General features: G+C 45.5%; 1 protein-coding gene across 10 annotated transcripts in view; it reads left to right on the top strand.

The window, feature by feature from the left end:
- EPB41L2 (erythrocyte membrane protein band 4.1 like 2) overlaps positions 1–22,978 on the top strand; it is a 451,080-nt gene that overhangs the window by 285,831 nt on the left and 142,271 nt on the right. For all 10 annotated transcript variants that reach the window (XM_033936201.1, XM_033936204.1, XM_033936198.1 and 7 more), the window contains exons 11-12: positions 220–392; positions 13,515–13,675. In XM_033936201.1, the coding sequence (XP_033792092.1) occupies positions 220–392; positions 13,515–13,675 (334 nt within the window). The remainder of the gene's footprint in view (positions 1–219; positions 393–13,514; positions 13,676–22,978) is intronic.

The following is a 22,978-nucleotide window of genomic DNA, read 5'->3' as shown; positions in this document are numbered from 1 at the left end:
AAGAGGAGGAGCAATATCATGAAAGTGGAGTTATTTGATATTTGTATTCCTTGTTGCAGGAGAGAATAAGGTGTGTTATCAATATTGAGAGAATAGAGTTGATGGAAGTGCAGGAAGAGGAGGGAAAGAAAACAGCATTCCCACCTTCAGAACATCATAGAACGTGCAATATAATCTGTATAAATATATTAAATCTCTTCATTCTTTTCTTTGTGCCAGGCTTATGTTACCTGAACAGCCTCCAAAGGCTAAGTTCTTGAGTTTGGGTTCCAAGTTTCGCTACAGTGGTCGAACCCTGTCACAAACACGGCAAGCAAGTACTCTCATAGATAGACCTGCTCCATCTTTTGAGCGCACATCAAGCAAACGAGTTTCTAGGAGCCTTGATGGAGGTAATAAATTAGAATACTATAGGTAGATACAAGATGATTTTTGTAATTTTCACTAACACTAAAATAGAGGCCTATGAGATAATTTTGTAACCATATACATGCACAAAACATATGCATACAGGAGTCGATATTCAAACAGTGGCACTCAGCGTTTTGCTGACCATTGCCGGGTTATGCCCAGCTTCAGCATTGAATTTCTGGGCTTGCAAATCTGGCAAAAGCATAGCCTGTTAAGTATGCACTTAACTGGCCATAGGGCACTATATAAAGACAGGACTGACTTTTATGTGGTCCTATTGATGTGGTGACCTTGGCTGAATAACAGCACTTTATTCTTAGACAAGCAGGCAGATGTTCTTACATATGGGTGATGTCATCCACGGAACCCAGTACGGACAGTGGTAAAGTGTACTGTCACTTTAAACTTTTAGCAAAGCTTCGAGAATGCCCACACCATGCATGCGTGAGTGTCTTCCTGCCCAATGCTGGCTTGCAAGGTTGTCAGTTTTTCATTTTCTGCAGAGTGAAGACGTCATATCTGAACTTTGTTCCATCAAGTTTGCCTTACCGCTTCATTTTTACTGTTATTTTACTTGTTCGTTGTTTTTATTTTCCACCTTATTTTCTTTAAAACAAAATAAGTCTCATTGTGAAGGGCCTTTAGACAATTTTAAAGCCTTTGCCCCTGTTGAGATTATCGACAGTTTATCAGCCTTAATTTTACTCCACTCTATATCATCCTCTCCTACTGGTTCTAATTCCAGGGCTAACTAAAAACCAAGAAAAAAACAAAAACAGCAAACTATCTGAATTTTTTTTTTAATTATTTCTACATGTAATTCTTTTAGGAAATATTAGGCCTATTGCCGGATTTCCAGAAACTTAGACTAGTACCAATCCCCGTCAGTACCAGTGGACATCAAAATCGAATTGCATCATTGGTATATCTAGCATTAAGTCTCTTGATGCATGCCTCTTATTGACGCCATCGTTCTTCAATGCAGGCTGTCATTTCTGAAGTGCTTCGCCTATTGAGGCAACCATGCTTTGACACCTGTGGTACCAGTGCCTCCTCTTCATTCATCGCAATCTTCTCCAGCATTGTGGACATTTTCAGCATCGAGTCTTTCACTGCCATCATTTCTCGATGCAGGCTGTCAAGTCTGAAGCGTGCTGCCTCTTCAGGTATCAACTCTTCGACACCCTGCTGTACATACTCTGCCGTCTGTTGGTGGACCACTAACTCTGGAAGGGTAACCATTGGCCCTGAACCCTCCCAATAACCTCCCCAGCTGTAGAACCTGGCATTAGTATTGCCCAAAAGGAAATGCAGAAAGGCAAGCCCTTGAACAGTGTCTCCGCCCGAAGCCACCAACACAAGCTTTGACGCGCTTTCACTGTTCAGGTCAACAGTATCTGGAGCGAATCTATCTGTGGAGACCAGCAGGATAACAGCTCATTCTGAAGAGGCTGTAAATAAGCTTTCACCCAAGATACCACTTCTATGGTCACTACCAACAACACCAGTACCTGACGGAAGTGCCAAGATAAAGGAGTTGGCATTGCCAGAAACTTTAAAATCTGAACTCTTAGCTTCAGCTTGCATGATTCTGGAAGAAAAACATGGTCTTCTGCTATGTTAAAGAGGATCCCCAACAACTCCAGGGATTAGGTTGGTTGAAGGTGACTCTTTCAGAAATTTATAATCCATTCCAGGTCTTGCAGGAGCTGGACAACTTGTGTCCCTGCCTTGTATCCATCAGACTAGGACGGAGCTCTGATTAGCCAATTGTCCAAATTTGGGTTTACTTGAATCCCTGCCTTGGGCAAGTGTGCTGCTGCCACCATTAGTAAAGGTGCGAGGTGCTGTTGTCAACTCGAAAGGAAATGCTAAGCATTTAACATGCTTCTCCTACAACTACTACTATTTTTAAAGCGCTACCAGTCACATGCATCACATGGAGCCTGAGGAAAGTGTTCCGGGATTATGGGAATATGTAAATAAGCCTCTGTCAAATCCAGCATGGCTAGGAATTCCCTTGGCACCACCAATGCAATGACTGAGCACATAGTCTCAGTCCGGAACCAGGGCACTTTTAGTGGTACATTGACAACTTCAGATCCAGGATTGGTCTGAGTTTTTCTTGGGCATGATAAAGTTTATGAAGTATCTGCCTGATCCCGATTCTGTGTCTGGCACAGGCTTTATGGCTTGAATCCCCAGAAGTAATTTTGCTTTCTTTTGGACTTTGACCGCCTTCTCTGGTGATTGGAGAATCCCCAAAGAAATGCTAAAGAGGATAAAGAATTTGAGTTTGTAGCCCTCTCAAATAATGTCCAGCACCCATTTATCTGGACATATCTTTGCCCAGGTCTCTCTGAATTCTGAGAAACTCACTCCTACTCAGGGTAGCTCAAGCTCTGGTCTGATGGTGTTAGGACTTCTTAGGGAGTGGCTGTTGGTTGTAAACCTGATGCCTGAGCTCTTCTGGAACCCCAGAACCTCTGTCTAGATCTGCAAAATGATCTCTGAGCAGAAGAGCCTGCTGATAACTAATGAGACCATCTGTAGCCACAAAAGGAAACACGACTTGACCCACCTGAGGCACATGGTATACTGAGAACCTAGACATCATTGGAGTCTCTGAAACATGGTGGAATGAAGAAAACAAATGGGATACAGCACTGCAGGGGTACAAACTCTATCGCGAAGACAGGCCAGGTCAGAAAGGAGGAGGAATAGCCCTATACATAAAAGAAAGCATACACTCGACCAGAGTGGACACAGCAGCGATGACCAACAAATTGGAATCGCTATGGGTTAAAATACCGGGAAGGATAGGGACCGAAATAAAGATGGGCCTGTATTATCGTCCACCTGGGCAAACCGAAGCTAGCGATGAAGAAATGAAAGCCGAGATGAAGCGAGAATGCAAAAGTGGTAACACGATTATTATGGGAAACTTTAACTACCCCGGGATAGACTGAAGCCTGGGGAACTCAAATGCGCTAGAGAGACCGGATTCCTAGAGGCTATACAGGACTGCTTCATGGAGCAGCTTGTCAGAGAACCGACAAGAGGGACTGCCATGCTGGATCTAATCCTAAATGGATTAAGAGGACCTGCGAAGGAAGTGGAAGTGGTGGGACCTTTGGGAAACAGCAGTACAATATGATCAAGTTCAAAGTTGAATTAGGAATACCGAAGGGAAAGAGAACCACAGCGACAACTTTTAACTTCATGAAAGGAAACTACGAAGCGATGAGGGTAATGGTAAGGAAGAAACTAGGAACACCTCAAAGAAATGGCAGACTTTAGAGCAGTCTGGTCTTTATTCAAGGATACTGTGAGTGAGGCACAAAATCTGTTTGTCCCCAGATTCAGAAAAGGGTGCAAAAAGGGTCTATCAAAAGACCCGGCGTGGATAACTAAAGAAGTGAAGAAAGCAATAGGTGATAAGAAGAATTTATTCAGGAAATGGAAAGAAGGCAAAACCTAGGAGAACTGGAAAGAGAACAGGAAGCATCAAAAAGAATGTCACCTCGTGGTTAGAAAAGCAAAAAGAGAATACGAAGAGAGGCTAGCCAGGGAAGCACGGAACTTCAAACCATTCTTCAGATATGTTAAAGGAAAGCAGCCAGCTAGGGAGGAGGTGGGACCGCTGGATGACGGAAACAGAAAGGGAGTGGTGAAAGAGGAGAGAGAAGTGGCGGAAAGACTAAACATGTTCTTTTCGTCAGTATTTACAAAAGAGGACACAACCAACATATCGGAACCTGAACAAATTTTCAAAGGAGACCAGGCAGAAAAATTAACATCGTTGGAAATAAGGCTTGAAGACGTACACAGGTAGATAGAAAAATTAAAAACTGACAAATCGCCGGGCCCAGACAGAATCCACCCTAGGGTCCTGAAGGAACTAAAAGAGGAAATAGCGGAACTACTACAACAAGTTTGTAATCTATTCCTGAAAACAGGAATGATCCCAGAGGATTGGAAGACAGCCAATGTTACGCCCATCTTTAAAAAGGGATCAAGAGGTGAACTGGGGAGCTACAGACCGGTAAGTCTGACCTCGATCCCGGGGAAAATGGCGGAAGCACTGATAAAAGATAGCATCAAAGAGTATTTAGAAAGGAATAAACTTATTACAACAAGCCAACATGGCTTCTGCAAGGGAAGATTATGCCTAACGAAGGAATTAATAAATGGATGGACATGGGGGACCCCATAGACATCGTATACTTAGATTTCCAAAAAGCCTTTGACAAGGTACCCCATGAACGCCTACTTCGGAAACTGAAGAACCATGGGGTGGAAGGAGACGTACACAGATGGATCAGAAATTGGTTGGCGGGTAGGAAGCAGAGGGTAGGAATGAAGGGCCACTACTTGGACTGGAGGAAGGTCAAGAGTGGTGTCCCAAAGGGGTCGGTGCTCGGACCGCTGCTATTCAATATATTTATAAATGACCTAGAAACAGAGACTAAGTGTGAAGTAATAAAATTCGCAGACGACACAAAACTATTTAGTGGGACCGGGTCTATAGAGGACTGCGAGGACTTACAAAGGGACCTGAACAGACTAGGGGAGTGGACGACGAGATGGCAGATGAAGTTCAATGTAGAGAAATGTAAAGGCTTGCATGTATGAAACAGAAACACAAGGTACAGCTATACGATGGGAGGGCTGTTACTGAGTGAGAGTACCCAAGAAAGGGACTTAGGGGTAATGGTGGATGAGACAGTGCGCGCAGAAGCCGCTAAGAAAGCGAATAGAATGCTAAGTATAATCAAGAAAGGTATTATAACCAGAACAAAAGAAGTTATCCTGCCGCTGTATTGGGCGATGGTACGTCCGCATCTGGAGTACTGCGTCCAATATTGGTCATCGTACCTTAAGAAGGATATGGCGATACTCGAGAGGGTTCAGAAGAGAGCGACACGTTTGATAAAAGGTATGGAAAACCTTTCATACGCTGAAAGATTGGAGAAACTGGAGCTCTTTTCCCTGGAGAAACGGAGACTTAGAGGGAATATGATAGAGACTTACAAGATCATGAAGGGCATAGAAAAAGTGGAGAGACAGATTCTTCAAACTTTTGAAAACTACAAGAACGAGAGGGCATTCGGAGAAATTGATAGGGGACAGATTCAGAACCAATGCTAGGAAGTTCTTCACCCAACGGGTGGTGGACACCTGGAATACGCTTCCAGAGGGCGTGATAGAACAGAGTACGGTATTGAGGTTCAAGAAGGGATTGGACAATTTTCTGAAGGAAAAGGGGATAGAAGAGTATGGCTAGAGGATTACTACACAGGTCCTAGACCTGATGGGCCACCGCGTGAGCGGACTGCTGAGCATGATGGACCTCTGGTCTGACCTAGCAAAGGCACTACTTATGTTCTTATGACTTAGGATGACAATATGTCACACTGGCTCTAAAGTTGTCCAACCCCTTGCCAAAGAGCATTTGTCCTTTGAAAGGCAGCCTGCTCAAAGTAGCTTTAGAGGCAGAATCTCCTGCCCATTTGCTAATCCAAAGCATTCAGTGGGCGGAGATAGGGTAAGCAGACACTTTTCTATTGACTCTGAACACATCATATAGATCATTTGCTACATAATCAACCCTCAAAAGTATCACCTGGTGATATGAGCTCCCTTCTGAAGTCAAAGCCTAATACAGCTTCTTATGACAAGCATGCACCACAAAAGAAGCCGCCGCTGCCACTTTCAGACCTAAAGTGAAACCTTCAAGCTAATGCTTGAGGACTAAGTCTACTCTGTGAACCTGTGCATCCTTTAACATTACTCCACCTTCACTTGGGAATGATACATACTTCATCACTTTTGCTACTAGTGAAGCCACCTTAAGTGGCACAAATAACTGTTGGAACTCAGGAGCCAATTGGTACAATTTTGCCATGGCTCTAGCAAACATCAAGGCGGCTTTCACTTTGCCATCAGCATCATGGGGATCTCCGGATGCAAATGAAAAAATGTGGACTAGGTCTTATCACTGCTCATAAGAGAAATTTGAGCTGTGGAAGCCTGAGGTTCCTAATTTAACTCCCTCAGAGATACTGTAATGACTTCCATTAAGTTTACCAGATTAAAGAGTCTGCACACCGTTGGGTTCTCTGCCTGGTCCAGGGCTGCCACAGACGCTTGACTAGTAGCGTTCACTTGCAACCCGGAATCCTCAAAACTTGAAAATTGACTTTGCGGGAATAAAGGAATTAAACTTGAGTCCAGGTCATCCCAGTCCTTTTCCAACTGGATATCTGGTTCCTGCAGAATACCAGTCCATGACGGACCAGTGCTCTGTAAAGGAAACCTGCCTGAACAGTCACTGGCGTATTTCCAGGCTGTAAAGATGATCCTCTATATTTCATATAGGCTTCAAACATTAAACTCACAAAATCAGAGTCAAATCATTGAATTGGATTTCCTAAGTACCTCAGGGACAGTTTCTGTTTCATCATGGGTTCTGAAGCATCTGCACATTTGCGTTTCACCGATGATGCCAAGCCGCAGTTTGAGAACCCTAGATGGGATTTTTGACCAACATTTGAACTTCCTGCGACTCCAAGATCATGGAGGGATCAGAAGGGGTTAAGCACAGCGCTCTCGCTTCCCTCTCATTTGTCCTGCAGCACATGGCAGAAGGGCACTTGTCAGCTGGCCATACAACAAAAACCTTGAATTAACAGTAAAAAGGACTAGGGAGCCCATATAAAGCGATTCTGGATATTTTTGAGGCAGATAGAGGCTTAAATAAAATTGGGAAATCCAACATGACTGCCAAAGCCATGTTTTAGCACCAAGAAACAGCCCAGGAGAGCTAGATAAAAATTTCAAAAACTCAGAAAAGGGGTTTTGGTTGTGGAGGACAGGAAGCCCCAGAGATCCTCAAAACTTTTACCATTTTTGAACCACCATGAAGTCTCCCATTGACAGTAATAGACTGTACTCACAGAACTGCCCGGTGCCGTGCCTGCATCAGTTCACACTACAGCTAGACAAAATTTCTGCCTCATTCAAGCACATAAATTCCTCTATAAACTTGTCTCTTCGGACTGCTTTTTAAACAGGCTCTGAGAGCCTGAAACCATCAACCCCACTAGTCCTCATGTGCCTTCAGGAAGTGGGGGAGGTGCACAGCCTGCACCCGCTATAGCCCTCTAGACCAACACAGGGCCACCCAGCTTGTGCTCAAGCACCAGATAAACCAGGGGTGAGCTGAACTCCTAGTGGTATCCTGAGCATTAGTGCAAGCATTTGTTCACATTAAATTTCATCTGCCATTTGGTTATCCAATTTCCTAAGATCTGCCTGCAAATTTTCACAGTTTGCATGCATTTTAACAACTTTGAACACTGTAGTGTCACCTGAAAATTTAATTACCTCACTCATTCCAATTTCAAGATCATTTATAAATAAGTTAAATAGCACCATACCAGTATAGATCCCTGTGACACTCCACTATTTACCCTCCTCAATTGGGAAAAATGGCCAATTAACCCTACCCTCTGTTTTCTGTGCGATAACTAATTCCTAATCCACAACTGATCATTGCCTCCTATCCCATGAATCTAATTTTCTCAGGAGCCTCTCATGAGAAACTCTTATCAAAAGCTTTCTGAAAATCTAGATATCCTATATCAACTGACTCACCTTTATCCACGTTTATTCACACCTTCAAAGTAGCCAAGCAAATTGGTAAGGCATGGACCTCCCCTTGGCTTAACCCATGCTGACTCTCTCCCATTAAATCATGTTTGTCTACATGTTCCACAATTTTGTTTTTTTATAATTGCTTACACTATTTTGCCTGGCACTGAAGTCAGGTTTACCAGTCTGTAATTTCCTGGATCTCCCCTGGAACCCTTTTAAAAAATCGGCATATTGGCCACCCTCCAATCTTCAGGTACTACAGATGATTTTGATAACCTCCCCCCTCCCCTCCCCCCCTTTGGTAGTAGAGATGCCCACTACCTCCTGACTCACGACACCCCCCCCCCCCCAACACACACACGCGCACATCCAAACTTGTTAAGAGGGATACCTACTCCCTCCTGTCTGAATGATCCTTCCCCATCTGAACAATACCCACCCCCCTTCACTGGAACGGATCAACAGAAGATAAGCAGGAGGGATGCCCACTCCTGAATGATACCCACCCTTGCACCTTCCCCCCTCCCCCCCCCCCCTTTCTTAAACTGGAATGGATCAGCGGAAGACCAGCAAGAGAGATGCCCGGTCCCTCCTGCCTGAACAACCCACCTCCACCCCTGGGTCTGGACAACCACGCCCCTGTACCTTGACTGAAATGAAGACCAGCAAGAAGGATGCCTATTCACTCTTTCCAGAAGGCCCGCTGCTTCAAAATGGTGGACCTCGCTTCCCAGTTTACCCTGGGATGCACTGGGAAGGGCCTAAGGTCCTGATTAATCCAGATGAGGGGGAGTGTTAGTACCCAGTCAGTCCAAAGAACAGGAAAAAAAGTCCAAAGTTGACCCGGAGAGCAGTGAAGTGCGTCCCCGGTGAAATGCAGCTGCAATACAACTGGAAAACCTGAAAAGGAGCTAAACAGTGTCCACAGGGGCTGCCTGGACATCAGGGGGCAGGGGCTTTCCCTCTGAAATTATTAATATGTTTGAGGCTTATATGATTAACAAGGGCCGCATGGAATCCTCTGGAATCATGGCCCTGCTAGTGCCGAGAGTTCCCCATCCCCCTTAAGAGCACAGTTCGTCAGCAACAGTGCCATGTGCAGGTCAGGGAAATTTAGTCAGAAGATGAATTGGATGATAATGATTCTGTTTTAATAGCTTTGCTCTCCCAGTCAGTGACCTCTGTAGCAGGAGATGCTGCTGCATTCCTAGGAGGGCAGGATCCAGATTTGAAGGAGGCTCCGGAACTTGGCGAGGACCCAACCGTGGTGCAGGCTGTTTAAACCTTCAGTGCTTATGGAGATGATAATAAAATCCAACCAATAATTGAAGCTAGAGACTTTTCAGTCCCCTGTCATGCATTGCTCGCTGATGAGCAGCACCAAGACACAAAACATTACAAAAATGCTTACAGATCATTGGGAGGTACTGGAGGGGCCCTTTTGGGTGGCCAAAGTTATGTCAAAGCTCTATCTAATGGATGTCGCATTTAACCTGCTTTTTGTTCCCCCAGAGGTGGATTCCCTGGTGGTGCAAGTTACCAAATGTACCTCCTTGCCAAATGAAGGAGGCATGGTATTGAAGGATGCCCAGGACAACAGATTAGATTTTGTGCACAAAAGACTCCCGAGGCTCCGGCCTCAGGTTTGAATGCAGCCAAAGTGACTTTTTTTTTTTTTGTCACTCGAGCTTACCACTCTTAAGTTGCGCCACGATCTGGACACTTTCATGGACAAAGATCTCCAATTTTTAATGGCTAGGGTGGATTATGTGGCTGGTGCTTTGTATGACCTTCTCAGAATTGTGAGCAAAATGTCATCTTACTCCATTTTTGCCCACAGGATGCTTAGGATCAGACGGTGGGTGGTGGATTCCTCCTCGAAGGCAACCCTGAATAAACTGCCATTCAAGGGAAAGGTCTGGATGATTTATGGCCAGTTTGCAGGACCTTAAGCTAAAATCCTTGCTGGACAGCAGACCACAAGCCTCTAGGGGGTATGGTCGGGGTAATTTTTGGACCTCCAGGCACTACTGCCGGTTTGATGAGGCGGGGGGCCTTAAGGCCAGAGATTGTTTCAGAATAGACAAAGATTTGGAAGGGCCAGGTGCCCTCAAACCTCTGGTTCCCGCCCTACCACAGCTCCAAAGAAGGCATTATGACGCCAAATCATCAGCTGAGTCTCCACGCATCAGAGGGAGGTTGTTGGCCTATTTGGGGGCGTGGCAGAGATTACCATAGATTGCTGGGTGCTGGAAATTATACGAGAAGAGTACACACTCAAATTCTTTTCCCCTCCTGGACCTTTTTATAGGCTCTTCCGGGCAGGGAAGCCATAAAAGGTGGCAAAAGCCAGAGAGACAGTGCAAGGTTGCCAGCTCTGGGAGCCATAGAGCCCATCATAGAGGAAGACTTGGGCTCCGGCAGATGCTCATTATAATTTATTGTGCCCGAGAGAGGCTCCAAAGACTGGAGGCCAATTCTAGATCTCAGTGGTGAATGCGGCCTTCAAGATTCCACGTTTCTAAATAGAGACAATGAAGTTGATGATTGCATCAGTGATGCCAGGGGAATGTCTTGCCTCCCTGGATTTGACGGAGGCCTGCACATTTCCTATTTTTCTAGTGCAATAGGTGTGTCATTCTGGTCGAGTGGGTAATATCCCAGTGCTTACAAGCCATTCAGAAGGAATCCAATCTAGCTTTTGAATCCCTTCTCCCTCCTACTTCACCAGAGGGCTCTGCTGCCTCGTTTGGTTTTTCCTTCTGTACACGAGCCAGGAGTCCTTCTGATCTGCTCTGCTTACTTCTTTATTTTTATTGGTCTTTCTGGCTCCTTTGTGCTTAATTTCTATGCTAAGAACTCCTCTAATTAAGGGTCCAGCTCTGCCTGCGTGGAGGAGAAACAGACAGATCTGCAGGTGACAGGTACTTTTTGGCCAGCCTGCAGAAGCCTTTCTGGAGCTTGGGGTCTGTTCCACTTGTAGCTTGCTCACCCGCTGCATTGCAGGGGTTTGAGTGTAGGCTGTTAGGCATCCATAGGGGGCTCAGTGGGGTCTCGCAGGGTGCTGGCTTCATTTTGCCTCCCGCATTCGCGTCCACAGGTCTGCATGGGTTGAAGACGGTCAAGACACTGGTTAGATTGGCAGCTCGAAGAGTCAGCAGCTACGGAGAAGTCCTGACAATTCAGCTGATCGAGGATTCCCTTGCCATCAGCTAAGCCAGCATGGAAAGCAGGGTCTGTCTCATTCCAGCCCCATATTTCACCCCTCCCTCTGCCACCAAGTTTCCCCCATCTGCAAAAACATGGTGATTTAGTGGGCTGTGCCGAGTCCCCCATCTGGCTTTACAACTGACATCCACGATTGACCCCCCCCCCCCAACACCTTTTACCTTAAATAGAAGAAAAGGCAGGAGGGATGCCCACTCCTTCCTGCATCAGGGCCTCCTCCTCCAATCTGGCTCTACAGCCAACACCCCTGTATCTCCCTCCCTCCATACCTTAAATCGAAGGCTGGCAGGAAGGATGCCCACTCCCTCTTACTGGCAGGCCCTCTTCTCCAAAATGGGGTCCATTTGCTTCCCTGTACATCCGGAGGTGCGTTGGGTGGGGCATAAGGCCCTGATTGGCAGCAAACTGAAATAGAGAAGTCTCTGCCCCAAAACAAGAAGTGCTTTTGAAGGGGGCAGGCCAGCAGCCACAGGTATGTACAGGAAAGTTCAGCGATTGCTCTATTTTAGTTTGCTGGTTTGGGACAACAGTAGCAGAGGGTGACAGTGGTACGGGAGGGAGATGGTGGTGGTCCTCAATAGCTGTAGAACTGTGCATGTTAGAGGGAGCTGTGGTATTAGAGCTGGTACATTATTTTGCAAAATTTTCTATAGGGTGGTACCTCTTTCCCATGCAAGTTTGCTATGGATGCCAATGAGCTCCAAAGCAAACTAAGATAACTGTACTATATCTCCTTTGAAATATGAGAACTTTATATTCCCGTTTAAAATATGTTGGGCTAGATTCACTAACCGTCCGATCCGTGTACGATTGGAGGCATGCTGACCGATTCACCAACCATCTTCATGCAAATGGGGGTGATTGGAGGCAAGCCCCCAATCAACTGCATGGATTGGATTGAGTCAGGGAGAGCCCTGACAGTAGTGACAGGAGAAGCAGCCTCCTGTCACTGCTGTTAGGGCTTCTGCCGGTGTTTTTTTCTTTTTATAGGCCGCAAAATATCAGGTATATTAAAAAAAAAAAAAAAAAAAAGCCTCCCCCTACCCAATAAAGCGCCTCTGTGCCGAACACCCCCTCCCATGGGCACCTAGCACGACATCCCCCTCAGCTCGGTCTGGCCCATGGCCGACCCGACCCCCTCCCCCCCCCCCGACCTAAAAGTTGAGAGCAGGAAGGGTGCTTAGTCCCTCCTGCTCTGTAGGCCTCCAGCGGTGGGAACAGGAGGAACTGCAAAGTCCTCCTGCTCCTTCTCCTCCGCCCTGCCAGATGCGAATGAGGGCCTTAGGCCCCATCCCATTGCATCAAGTGATGCACAAGGAGTAGCCTAAGGCTGAGCCTAAGGAAGTCCCTGATTGGCCAAAGCAATAGCCAATCAGGGACTCCTTAGGCTTAGCCCCAGGGAAGTCCCTGATTGGCTCAGGCGGCTCAGTCCCCTCCCAAGGGTGGAGGAGCCCGAGGCGCCTGAGCCAGTCAGGGCCTTAGGCTCCTCCTTGTGCATCACATGATTCAATAGGGCGGGGCCTAAGGCCCTCATTCGCATCTGGCAGGGTGGAGGAGAAGTAGCAGGAGGACTTTGCGGTTCCTTCTGTTCCCACCGCTGGAGGCCTACGGAGCAGGAGGGACTGAGCACCCCTCCTGCTCCCAACTTTTAAAAACAGGGGGGGTGTTGGGTCAAGCTGGGGGTAGGCAATTTTTGACTCTCCTGATCTCTGTCGTCCTTTCTCGCAGTGCAGCCCCGCTTTAAAACCAGGAAGAGTCGGGGCAGCCAGCGAAAGCAGGAGAGCTGGGGAGCCAGAGAGAGAAGAGTCAGGGCAAGCAGTACTCTGAGTGGAGCCTCACCAAAGACAGCAGTTTTTTACACAAGTGACTCAACAGTCGCTTGTTCTTGATCAGTCAGCCAATCGGTGTGTCAGGAAAAAAGAGTAGTGAATCACATCCTTCCTGCTTTGCATGCCAATTACTCTCATTTGCATGCACGGATCGGAATGGAATCGCTACACAGGTTAGTGAATCGGGTCGGAGGGAAATCATCTTGCAAAGGATCGCAAACCAATTGGTTCATGATCGGTTTGCTTTGTGAATCTAGCCCGTTGGGTTCATGACTGCTGGATTACCATATCACATTGTTATGTTTGTTAGAACTGCTGTTGTGTTCTGTGTTATAATTAATATACTCAGCTTCCCTACAATAACTTGAATTTTTTTGTCTCTATCAGCTCCAATAGGTAATATCACAGACCAGAGTCTACTAAAGGATTTCTCTTTAAGTCCAGAAGGTACCACTATTGATGGGGCTGTTTCTGATTTTGCTGTTAAAGACAAAGACACTGGATCACCAGACAGAATTTTACAACTAGAATTGCCACAGGATGCAAAGGTATGATATGCTATGCTTTTATAATACAGCCCTTTGCTGTTTGAAATCTGGGCTAAAAGGCATAATAGAAAAACATATACAGACATGTTAATATTATCTCATTTGTAGTGTATCCTAGATTTATATTACAGCTAAGAAATTCAACAAAATTTACATTGCCATGAGTGATATTTCATTTTGTAAGTGTATACAAGCAGTCCCTGGGTTAAGAACAAGTTACATTTTTAAAGCTGTTCTTAAGTTGGATTTGTATGTAACTCAGAACTTATAGATTTTAAGATTCTTGCTGCTTACCTCTGCTTCAAGCTGATAATAATAATAATAATTTATTTCTTATATATAAGGCCATCTGTCCCTACCAGTGTTCCTTCTAAGGTATAGCATACACAACCACATACTGTTCTTAATGTGGTCATGCATTATTCCAGAATCTTCTGCAGGAGAAGTGTAGGAGTCTATGCCACTGGAAATACTGCTCAGTGAAATCAAATGAAGTCACAACTGCGTTCTTAAGTATGAGTCATACTTAAGTCGGGCATCTGTAACTCGGGGACTGCCTGTATTTATTTAATTCCATATTTGAGGGGATTTGCCATAATTGTGAAACATTGTCTTTAGACAATCATGGCAATAATAATAGAGCAATCTAAGGTAATATAAGTATAACTTTTTTTTCATTTAAAATGTACATTTATGTAATGAATGGTTATAAAATGCACAAATTAGGTTGACATGGATTTGCATTTTCTGAGTAGTGAGCTAGTGTTAGCATACACTGGTCTAATTTGCCAGTGATGCATTTATCTGTTTAACTAGGATTTTTTTCTACAATGCAACATTTGTTTTGTTTTAAAGCCCCTGAACTTTTCAGGAATTAAGTAAGAAGGTTCTTGAAAAATCCAGTAATGGTGAAATTCTAATGCAAGTGGTAAGACTTTTTTTCTATATTGTAGCTTTCCTGAAGCACATGGGTTTGTTTTCTCAGTGCTGGATGCTTCAACAGTTCACAGCAACCCTGTATTTTCCAAATGCCAGCTGTAATGCAAGTGTCAAAATGTCAGCTCATGTAGGGGGGATTTTTTTTCCTATTTCAGCTATTAAAAATCCTTAGAAATCGCATCTAAGTACATAGAAAACCTTGTTGAACATTTAAACAGAGAAAATGACAGCTGATAAAAACCATTTCCAGTGCAAAAGAGACATGATTCTTGACCAGTAGATTATTCTTCTTTACCTGCAAGTTTTGCAGAAGGAATCATCTACAGCTTTTCAGCTCCACTAGAGAATGACACGGGGAAAAAATCTGTCCCTGTCACTGCACCGTCCCCGGCCCACCATCCTCTGCACCGCCCCGTCACCGCCGTTCCCTTCACCGCCCCGTCACTGCCACTGCCATCCTATTCACCGCCCCGTCACCGTCCCCGTCTAGCACCCATCTTCTTCCCTCCGCTCCCCCATAGTCTGGCATCTGTCTTCTTCCCTTCTAGCGTCTTCTCCCTACTCTGCCTTCCACATTTCCTTTCAGGGTCTGTTCCTCTCTACCCTCTTTCAATGTCTGTTCTATTCCTTTCCACCACCACCCTTCCCTCCCTCCTTTACCATCTGTTCCTTTCTACCACCCTTCTTTCATATCTTCTATCAGTCCCCCCACCATCACTAGCAGTCTCTCTTCTCCCTTACCATGAGCAAATAGAACTTCTGAAAATTGTATTGCTGAGGCATTATTTCTAGTACGCCTTTTTTTCCAGATGGATAATGACATCAATTTTATAATTCTTACTGTCTGCTCTGATTTCATTCACAATTTGGTTTGTGTTTTGTACTGAGGATTCCATGAAGCATTTAACCTTTTCCTGTCTCTTCTGTGATTTCAAGTTGATTCCTTCAATAATGGAGTCTCAAGGCAGTAGCAGTTTTCTATTTTGGGCTCTTTTGACATTGTTTAAGGGATTTCTTGTACATTTGGTGCTGGTCTTCTTTGATGAGGTCACTTCAGAATCTATTTCCAAGGAAGAGAAACTTTTTCCCTTTCACCCCCTCCTTCCTTGTGTGAGCCGGAACACGCGGTCCCCGCAAGCAAGTAATTTTATATCATTTTCATTCTATTCATTCATAGAAATTAAAGTCTAGATAATGCCAGTCACATAGCAAAACATGATTTTACAAAAATAATTCCCTGCACAGTCAAGCCTGCAAGGATTACTAGATGTCTTTCAGCAGCTCCCCTCCCTCCCTCCCCCTTACCTTTGTGGCCAAGTCAAAATGATCTACCAACAATAAAATTTTAAAAACACAAAGCACGCTGTACGCAGAGAAAATGTTAATTATCATTTATATTCCGCGGGTTTTCAAAGAGGTCAAGGCAGATGACTTTATGCAATGTCACCTCAGTAACAACTATACAAAAATAGACAAATATTCCCCCTCCCTTTTTACTAAACTGCGATAGCGGTTTTTAGTGCAGGGAGCTGCGCTGAATGCCCCACGCTGCTCTTGACGCTCATAGGCTCCCTGCGCTAAAAACCGCTATTGTGTTTTAGTAAAAGGGGGCCATAGTGCAAAATATAGACAGCAGATATAAATTCTCAAAACGGACACATTTTGATCACAAAGTTGAAAATAAAATCATTTTTCCTACCTTTTTGTCTGGTGATTTCATGAGTCTCTGGTCCTTCTTCTTTCTTCTCCTGCCCCCCCCCCTTTCTTTCTCTCTCCCCCTGGCCCTCCTCTTTCTTTCTGCCTTTCTTTCTCTCTCCCCCTGGCCTCCCTCTTTATTTCTCTCTCCCCCTGGCCCTCCTCTTTCTTTCTGCCTTTCTTTCTCTCCCCCTTGACCCCCTCTTTATTTCTGCCTTTCTTTCTCTCTCCCTCTGGCCCCCCTCTTTATTTCTGCCTTTTTTTTTCTCTCTTCCCCTGGCCTCCCTCTTTATTTCTCTCTCCCCCTGGCCCTCCTCTTTCTTTCTGCCTTTCTTTCTCTCCCTCTTGACCCCCTCTTTATTTCTGCCTTTCTTTTTCTCTCCCCTTGGTCCCCCTCTTTCTTTCTGCCTTTCTTTCTCTCTCTCCCTGACCCCTCTTTATTTCTGCCTTTCTTTCTCTCTCCCCCTGCCCCCCCTCTTTATTTTTTCCTTTCTTTCTCTCTCCCCCTAGCCTCCACAAAGCCATCGTGCCAATTTCTCCACTTCCACGATTCTTTCCCTACCCTCACCCCCAAGCCAGCAGCCGATTTCTCCCTGCTCCTTCCCCGATGTCCTGAACTTCATCGGGCAGCAGCAGCATTCATAATTCACTGCTGTTGCCCGCTTCAGGCCTTCCTCTCTGTCAGGTCCTGTCTTCATGAAAACAGGAAGTAGGCAGGACCCGGCAGAGAACAAGGCCTGAAGCCGGCAACAGCAGCGAATTGTAAACGCTGCTGCTGCCCGAAGAAGGTAATGGAGCATGAGGCAGACCTCTTCTCCCCCCCCTCCCAGCCGAACCCCCGCTGACCCTCCTATCTGCCCCCCTCCGTGAACCTTTCCGACCCTCCCAGCGAGAGCAGCAAACCTCCTTCGGGGCTTTCTCCTCCCTCTGCCGCATCACTGATGACATCATCAGTGATGCGGCAGAGGGAGGAGAAAGCCGACGCTACTGGAGGGAGGTTTGCTGCTTTCGCTGGGAGGGTCGGAAAGGTTCACTTGGGGGGGGAGAGATAGGAGGGTCAGCGGGGGTTCGGCTGGGAGGGGGGAGAAGCGGTCTGCCTCGGTGCTCCAAGGCCTGGCGCCATTACCTTTTTCGCCCCTCCCGCCCCCCCCTTGGTACGCTACTGCTCTCCAGCTCTCCTTAGTTTGCCGGTTTTCTTTTTCGGCGACCGGCACACTTTCAAAGAGCCGCGCATGCGCGGCTGCTCAAAGTTCAATCTTCTGCTCTGCTGCAACTTCCTGTTTCCGGTTGGGTCAGAGCAGAAGATTGAATACTGAGCAGCCGCGCGTGCGCGGCTCTTTTGAAAGCGTTCCGGTCGCCGAAAAAGAAAGCCGGCAAACTAAGGTGAGGTGGAGAGAGGAAGCTGGTTAAACGATCGAGCTGGCGTGCGGGTGGGCGCTGCGGTGACCACACGATCCTTTATGCCTCACTGCGGTGACAAGACCATTCACCGCTCCATGGGGCGGTGATGGCCTTGTCCCCGTCCCCGCAGAGGCTACTAATTTTCATTCCCCGTTTTTGGCGGGTTACCCGCGGCTAAACGCAGTAGCCGCGGGTAAACCGCCACCGTGTCATTCTCTAAGCTCCACCTCCTTGTGTCAGTGGGCAGTGCTCCATCTCCTCAGCTTTTTTAAACGAGTTAAGGTGGTGTCTTTTTTAATGCTCTGCATTTTAATAATTTTGAGTTTTTAGTCCTAAGTTTAAGGCATTCTGATACTCCAGAGGTTCACAGGATTTGTGGGACTGCTCTGCCTGGGAGATACAGATTCCGGATTAGAGGACTGTAGCAGGGGGCACCCCTTTCACAGGGCACCTACCTAATCAGCCTGCACTATTCCTTAAGACAGCTCGGGGTCCGTTTCCCTAGGAGCTTGGCTCGTCCCTGATTTATCAGTTGCTTGAGCGCAGGCTAAGTGGCACTGTGTTAGTTCATAGGGCTGTAGCGTGTGCAGGATACATCTCTCCCTCCTTGAAGTCGGGTGAGGAGCTAGTGGGGTCAAGGGTTTCAGGCTTTCAGATCATGTCTAAAAGACAGCCCAAAGAGACAAGTGGCTGGAGGAACCTAAATGCTTGTCTGAAGCAGAAATTTTCTCCATTGTCCAGCTGTAGTGTGAGCTAATGCAGACACAACACCAAGCAGTTCTGTGAGTATTGTCAGTGGTGTGGTTCAAGAAATTGACTTTTGAGGGTCTCTCAGGTTTCCTATAGGGTCCCCCTCTTCCTAAAAACCCTTTTCCAAATTTTTGAAAGTTTTAAGTAGCTCTGCCAAACTGTTTTCTGGAGCCAAATGGTGACCATCTTGGATTTCCCAATTTCATTTTAAAAGCCTCGATTTTGATGATAATTGATTTCTATGGACTCCCCAGGCCTTTCTACCTCTGTATCCTGTTTGTCTGTTTAGATTGTAAGCTCTTTTGAGCAGGGACGGTTTTCTTACTCTTTGTGACTCTGTTCAGCGCTGCGTACGTCTGGTAGCGCTATAGAAATAATTAATAATAATAGTAGTAGTAGTAGTAGTGTATTATGCCAGTTTTGTGCTGGTGGCCAGCTGAGGAGCGCCCATGTGCCACATGCCACGGCAACATGAAGGGGGGGGCACGACTGCTGAACTTAGCTCCCTCTAGTCCCTCCAGGTTCTTGGAGTGCAGGAAGCTCAAATATTTGGGTCAAAAATACCTCCTAGGGCTCTCAAATTGCGACTCAGTGTTATTGGCAAAATGCAAATATGCAAATGCCTCAGTACCCATGAGGATACAGCAAATGACCCTTCTAGGACCCTTAAGAGATCCAGTTCATGGATTTGACTCTAATTTTGTGAGTTTAATGTTTGAATCTTATATGAAATATAAAGGGTCGTATGCACAGCCTGGTAAAGTACTGGTGCTTGATCAGGGAGATGTATCCTTACAGAGCGTAGGTCCAGTGTGAAACGGTGCTTCATAAGAACTAGAGGTCCAGTTGCAAAAAGACTGGGATGAATGGGAGTCAGTCAGTTTCTGTGCTCCCGCACAGTGAATCCTCATGTTTCAAGGATTTCAGGTTGCAAGTGGGTAATACCAGCTAAGAGTCTGTGGCAGCCCTGGACCAGGGATCAGACTTAATGGTATACAGATTATTCAAACCAGTAAACTTAAAGGAAGTCATTACATATGTCTGAGAGACTTGAATTTGTGGAACCACCACAAATTTCCATGGCTCAGATGTCTCTTCTGAGCAGTTCCAAGACCCAGTCCACAATTTTTTCCTTCACATCCAGAGATCACATGATGCTGACAGAGCACTGGGAGGCACCAAAGAGCCCTCTGAAGTTTGCCAGAGCCATAACAAAATTGTATCCAATGACTCCTGAGTTCCAGAAGTTATTCGTACCACTTAATATGGATTCGCTGGTACCACAAGTTACAAAGCTCATGTCCCTCCTTAGTGAAGGTGGAGTATTTTTAAAGGATGCAAAGGATTACAAAGTGGATTTAATCTTCAAGCGACAGTTTGACGCGCTAGCATTGGGTCTGAAAGTGTCGATGGTATCTTCGTTTGTGGTACTATAAAATGCTGCACCAGTCTCTGGCTTCAGAGGAAACTCATACTTCCACGTGGTGCTTTCGGGTGTTGGTTATGCTGCAGATGTTGTATATGACATGTTCAGGATCATGAGCAAAGTGTCTGCTTATTCTCTCTGCCCGCAGAATGCTCTTGATCAGAAAGTGGGCAAGAGATTCTGCCTTTAAAGCTACTTTGAGCAGGCTTCCTTTCAAGGGACAAATGACCTTTGACAAACCCTAAGTCTTTACCAGACAGCAGTCCACATGCCCCAGGTGTGTCAAGTCAAGGTTTTTTTTGTGGTTACAAATGGTCTCGCCTGTCATTGGCAGGCTCCTCTGCTCAGAGGTCATTTCATAGATCTATACAGAGGTTCGGTAGTTCCAGAAGAGTTCAAACATTAGGCTCCTGATCAACAGCTTCTCCTAAGAAGTCCCAATGATGCCAAGCCAGAGGAGCCTGAGCTACCCCAAATAGGAGGAAGACTCTCTGAGTTCAGGGAAATCTTGGCAAATATTTGTTCTGATAAATGGGTGATAGACATTATTTGAGAGGGCTACAATCTTGAATTCTCTCACCCTCTTTGGTATTTCTTTGTAGATTCTCCAGCCGGAAGACAAAAGAAAGCAGTCAAAGTCCAAGTGACAATAAGACGGTTGCTGGATATTCATGCCGTAGAGTCTGTGCCAGATGCAGAATCGGGCTTGGGCAGATTCTCCATATGCTTTTTTCATGCTCGGAAAAGACTCAGACAACTGAAGTCCAACCTGAGATCTGAAGTTTTGTAACGCAGCACTAAATGTGCCCATGTTCCGAATGGAGACAGTGTGCTTGGTTATTGCCTTGGTGGTACCAGGGGACTTTCTAGCTTCACTAAACTTGATGGAGGCTTACTTGCTTATTCCCAGAATACAGGAAGTTCCTCAGGTTCCATTTTCAATTTTTGGCACTTTCGGTTGGGTTGACAACAGCTCTCGCACCTTTACCAAAGTGATGGTGGCAGCAGTGTACTTTCGCAAGGCAGGGATTCAAGTGCACCCATACTTGGATGATTGGTTAACAGGGCTCTGTCCTAGACCGAAGGTCACAAGGCAGTGACACAAGTTGTCCAGCTCCTGCAAGACCTGGGACGTATTATCAAATTCCAAAAGGGTCACCTGGAACCAGCCTAATACCTGGAGTACTTGGGGATCCTCTTCAACATGGCAGAAGGCTGTGTTTTTCTTCCAGAGTTGTTCAAGCTGGTGACAGTGTTTCCTAGCCATACTGTGGTTGCAGAAGTACTTACACTTGGAAGAAAAAAGAAAGAGCAGAAAAATCGTACAAAAGCAATGCCCTGATCCTGGTTGGCTGAAGAGCCAGAAAAGCTCTGCCTTGGAGTTGGCGGGAGGGAATCTGTGGAGTCTGATCTCTAAGAAAGTCCTCAGATTTCAGCCATGTATGTGTATCTCCAAACGCTTGTCTTGGGAACAGCCAAAACACTATGAAGATAATTGTTTTTAACTGTTATTCAAGTACAGTACATGCTGAAATAGCTCCGTATGACAAAAAGTCTGTTGTAGAGCTTATAAGAGCTGTATAAATGTTTAGACTGGTTGCACACAGGTAGGTGACTTGTTTAGGTCCCTCTTGTTATATTATGTTTCCTGAGGTCTAATTAATTGTCTTTATCGCAGAGCAGAAAAAGCCTCACTTAATACAGAGTTCCTAGTGCCCTCCTTGTTATTTCTCTTCTTTTAGGAGTGATTACCCACTTTGGTACAAACTGAAGCGATGGGGCACTGCCCATTGACACAAGGAGACTGAGATGAAACGCTGTAGATGATTCCTTCTGCAAAACCTGCTGTTAAAGAATAACCCACTGGTCAAGACGGTGACGGGACTAAAGCGCACCAGATAATTGCACGCGGACAAATGAGCAGAGACAAATGCGCACAGGACGTCAGCACGCCAGATTAAAGTTAGATTTAAAGCACTCCAAGGGTGTGTGTGGGGGATCCCCCCCACACACTTTTTCTTAGAAGTGTTGGCGCTGCCATGAAGGGAACCCCCCACTTACAAAGGAAACTGTAATTTTTCCCTAAAACAGGGAAAAATTACACTTTCCTCTGTAATGGAGAGTTTACCCCCCCCCAAACCCCCAACAGCAGTGCTAACACTTCCAAGTAAACTAGGGGATTCCCTCTCCCAAACCCCTTTGGAGCGCTTTAAATTTAATTTTTAATCCGGCGCACTGATGTCCTGCGCACTTTAATCTATGAACCGGTCAAGACTCATGTCTCTTTATACTGGAAAGAAGATTTTCAAAGTAAGAACCTAAGCTTCCCATTGCCTACCCAGTCTGCCCACCCATATCATACACTCTCTCGTCATCTCCTTAAGAGATCCCACATGCCTGTTCTATGTATCCACTGGGAGGTCGTTCTATACATCTACCATTTCCTTAGATTACTTTTGAGTCCACCCTTTTTCAGCTTCAGTAATTTAAAATTATCTATGGAGCCTATACAAAAAGTAGGCCTTCCTCTACTATCTTAAGAATGAGCTGACATTTCTGAGCCTGGCCATTTGGGAATTTTAGGCTGTTACCTTGTTGGAACACAGTAAGCACACCAACTCTGCAAACAGCTTTCCCGCAAAGCATGTTTGGTTTTCCTTTTTTCCACTTTGTTTTTACTGGATTCCTGAGAGGACAGTAGTAAATCTGAGGATCAGAGTGCCAATCTGTTATTCCTCTGCTGCACACCCTGACCTATCTGCCTAAGCTTTAAATGTTTGTCTGCTGCCATCTGTTGTGACTACACTGTGTGCTCAGTTCTCACATGGCTTAGTTCAATCACAATCTAGAAAAACAAAGGCTAAACATTCTAAAACTTTAAAGTTAATATGATGTGACTTCTTAGACACTCTTATTTTAAAGGAGCTTATAAATATTAGTGTTTTTATATTGTACTAAACTAGTGGGTCTTAATTTTTAATGTTGCTGGATTTCTACAGTGATATCAAGAGTTGTTCCCACTTAGAGCTTCGTTTACTAATATGTATCAATTAGTTAATGCACATTAATTCAAGTTAAGCACATAGCTAGCA

Source organism: Geotrypetes seraphini, chromosome 3 (assembly GCF_902459505.1).
Source record: "Geotrypetes seraphini chromosome 3, aGeoSer1.1, whole genome shotgun sequence".
In the NCBI taxonomy this organism is placed as follows: Eukaryota; Metazoa; Chordata; class Amphibia; order Gymnophiona; family Dermophiidae; genus Geotrypetes; species Geotrypetes seraphini.
The sequence above is the reverse complement of the archived record's forward strand: the minus strand, read 5'-3'. Positions and strand labels throughout refer to the sequence as shown.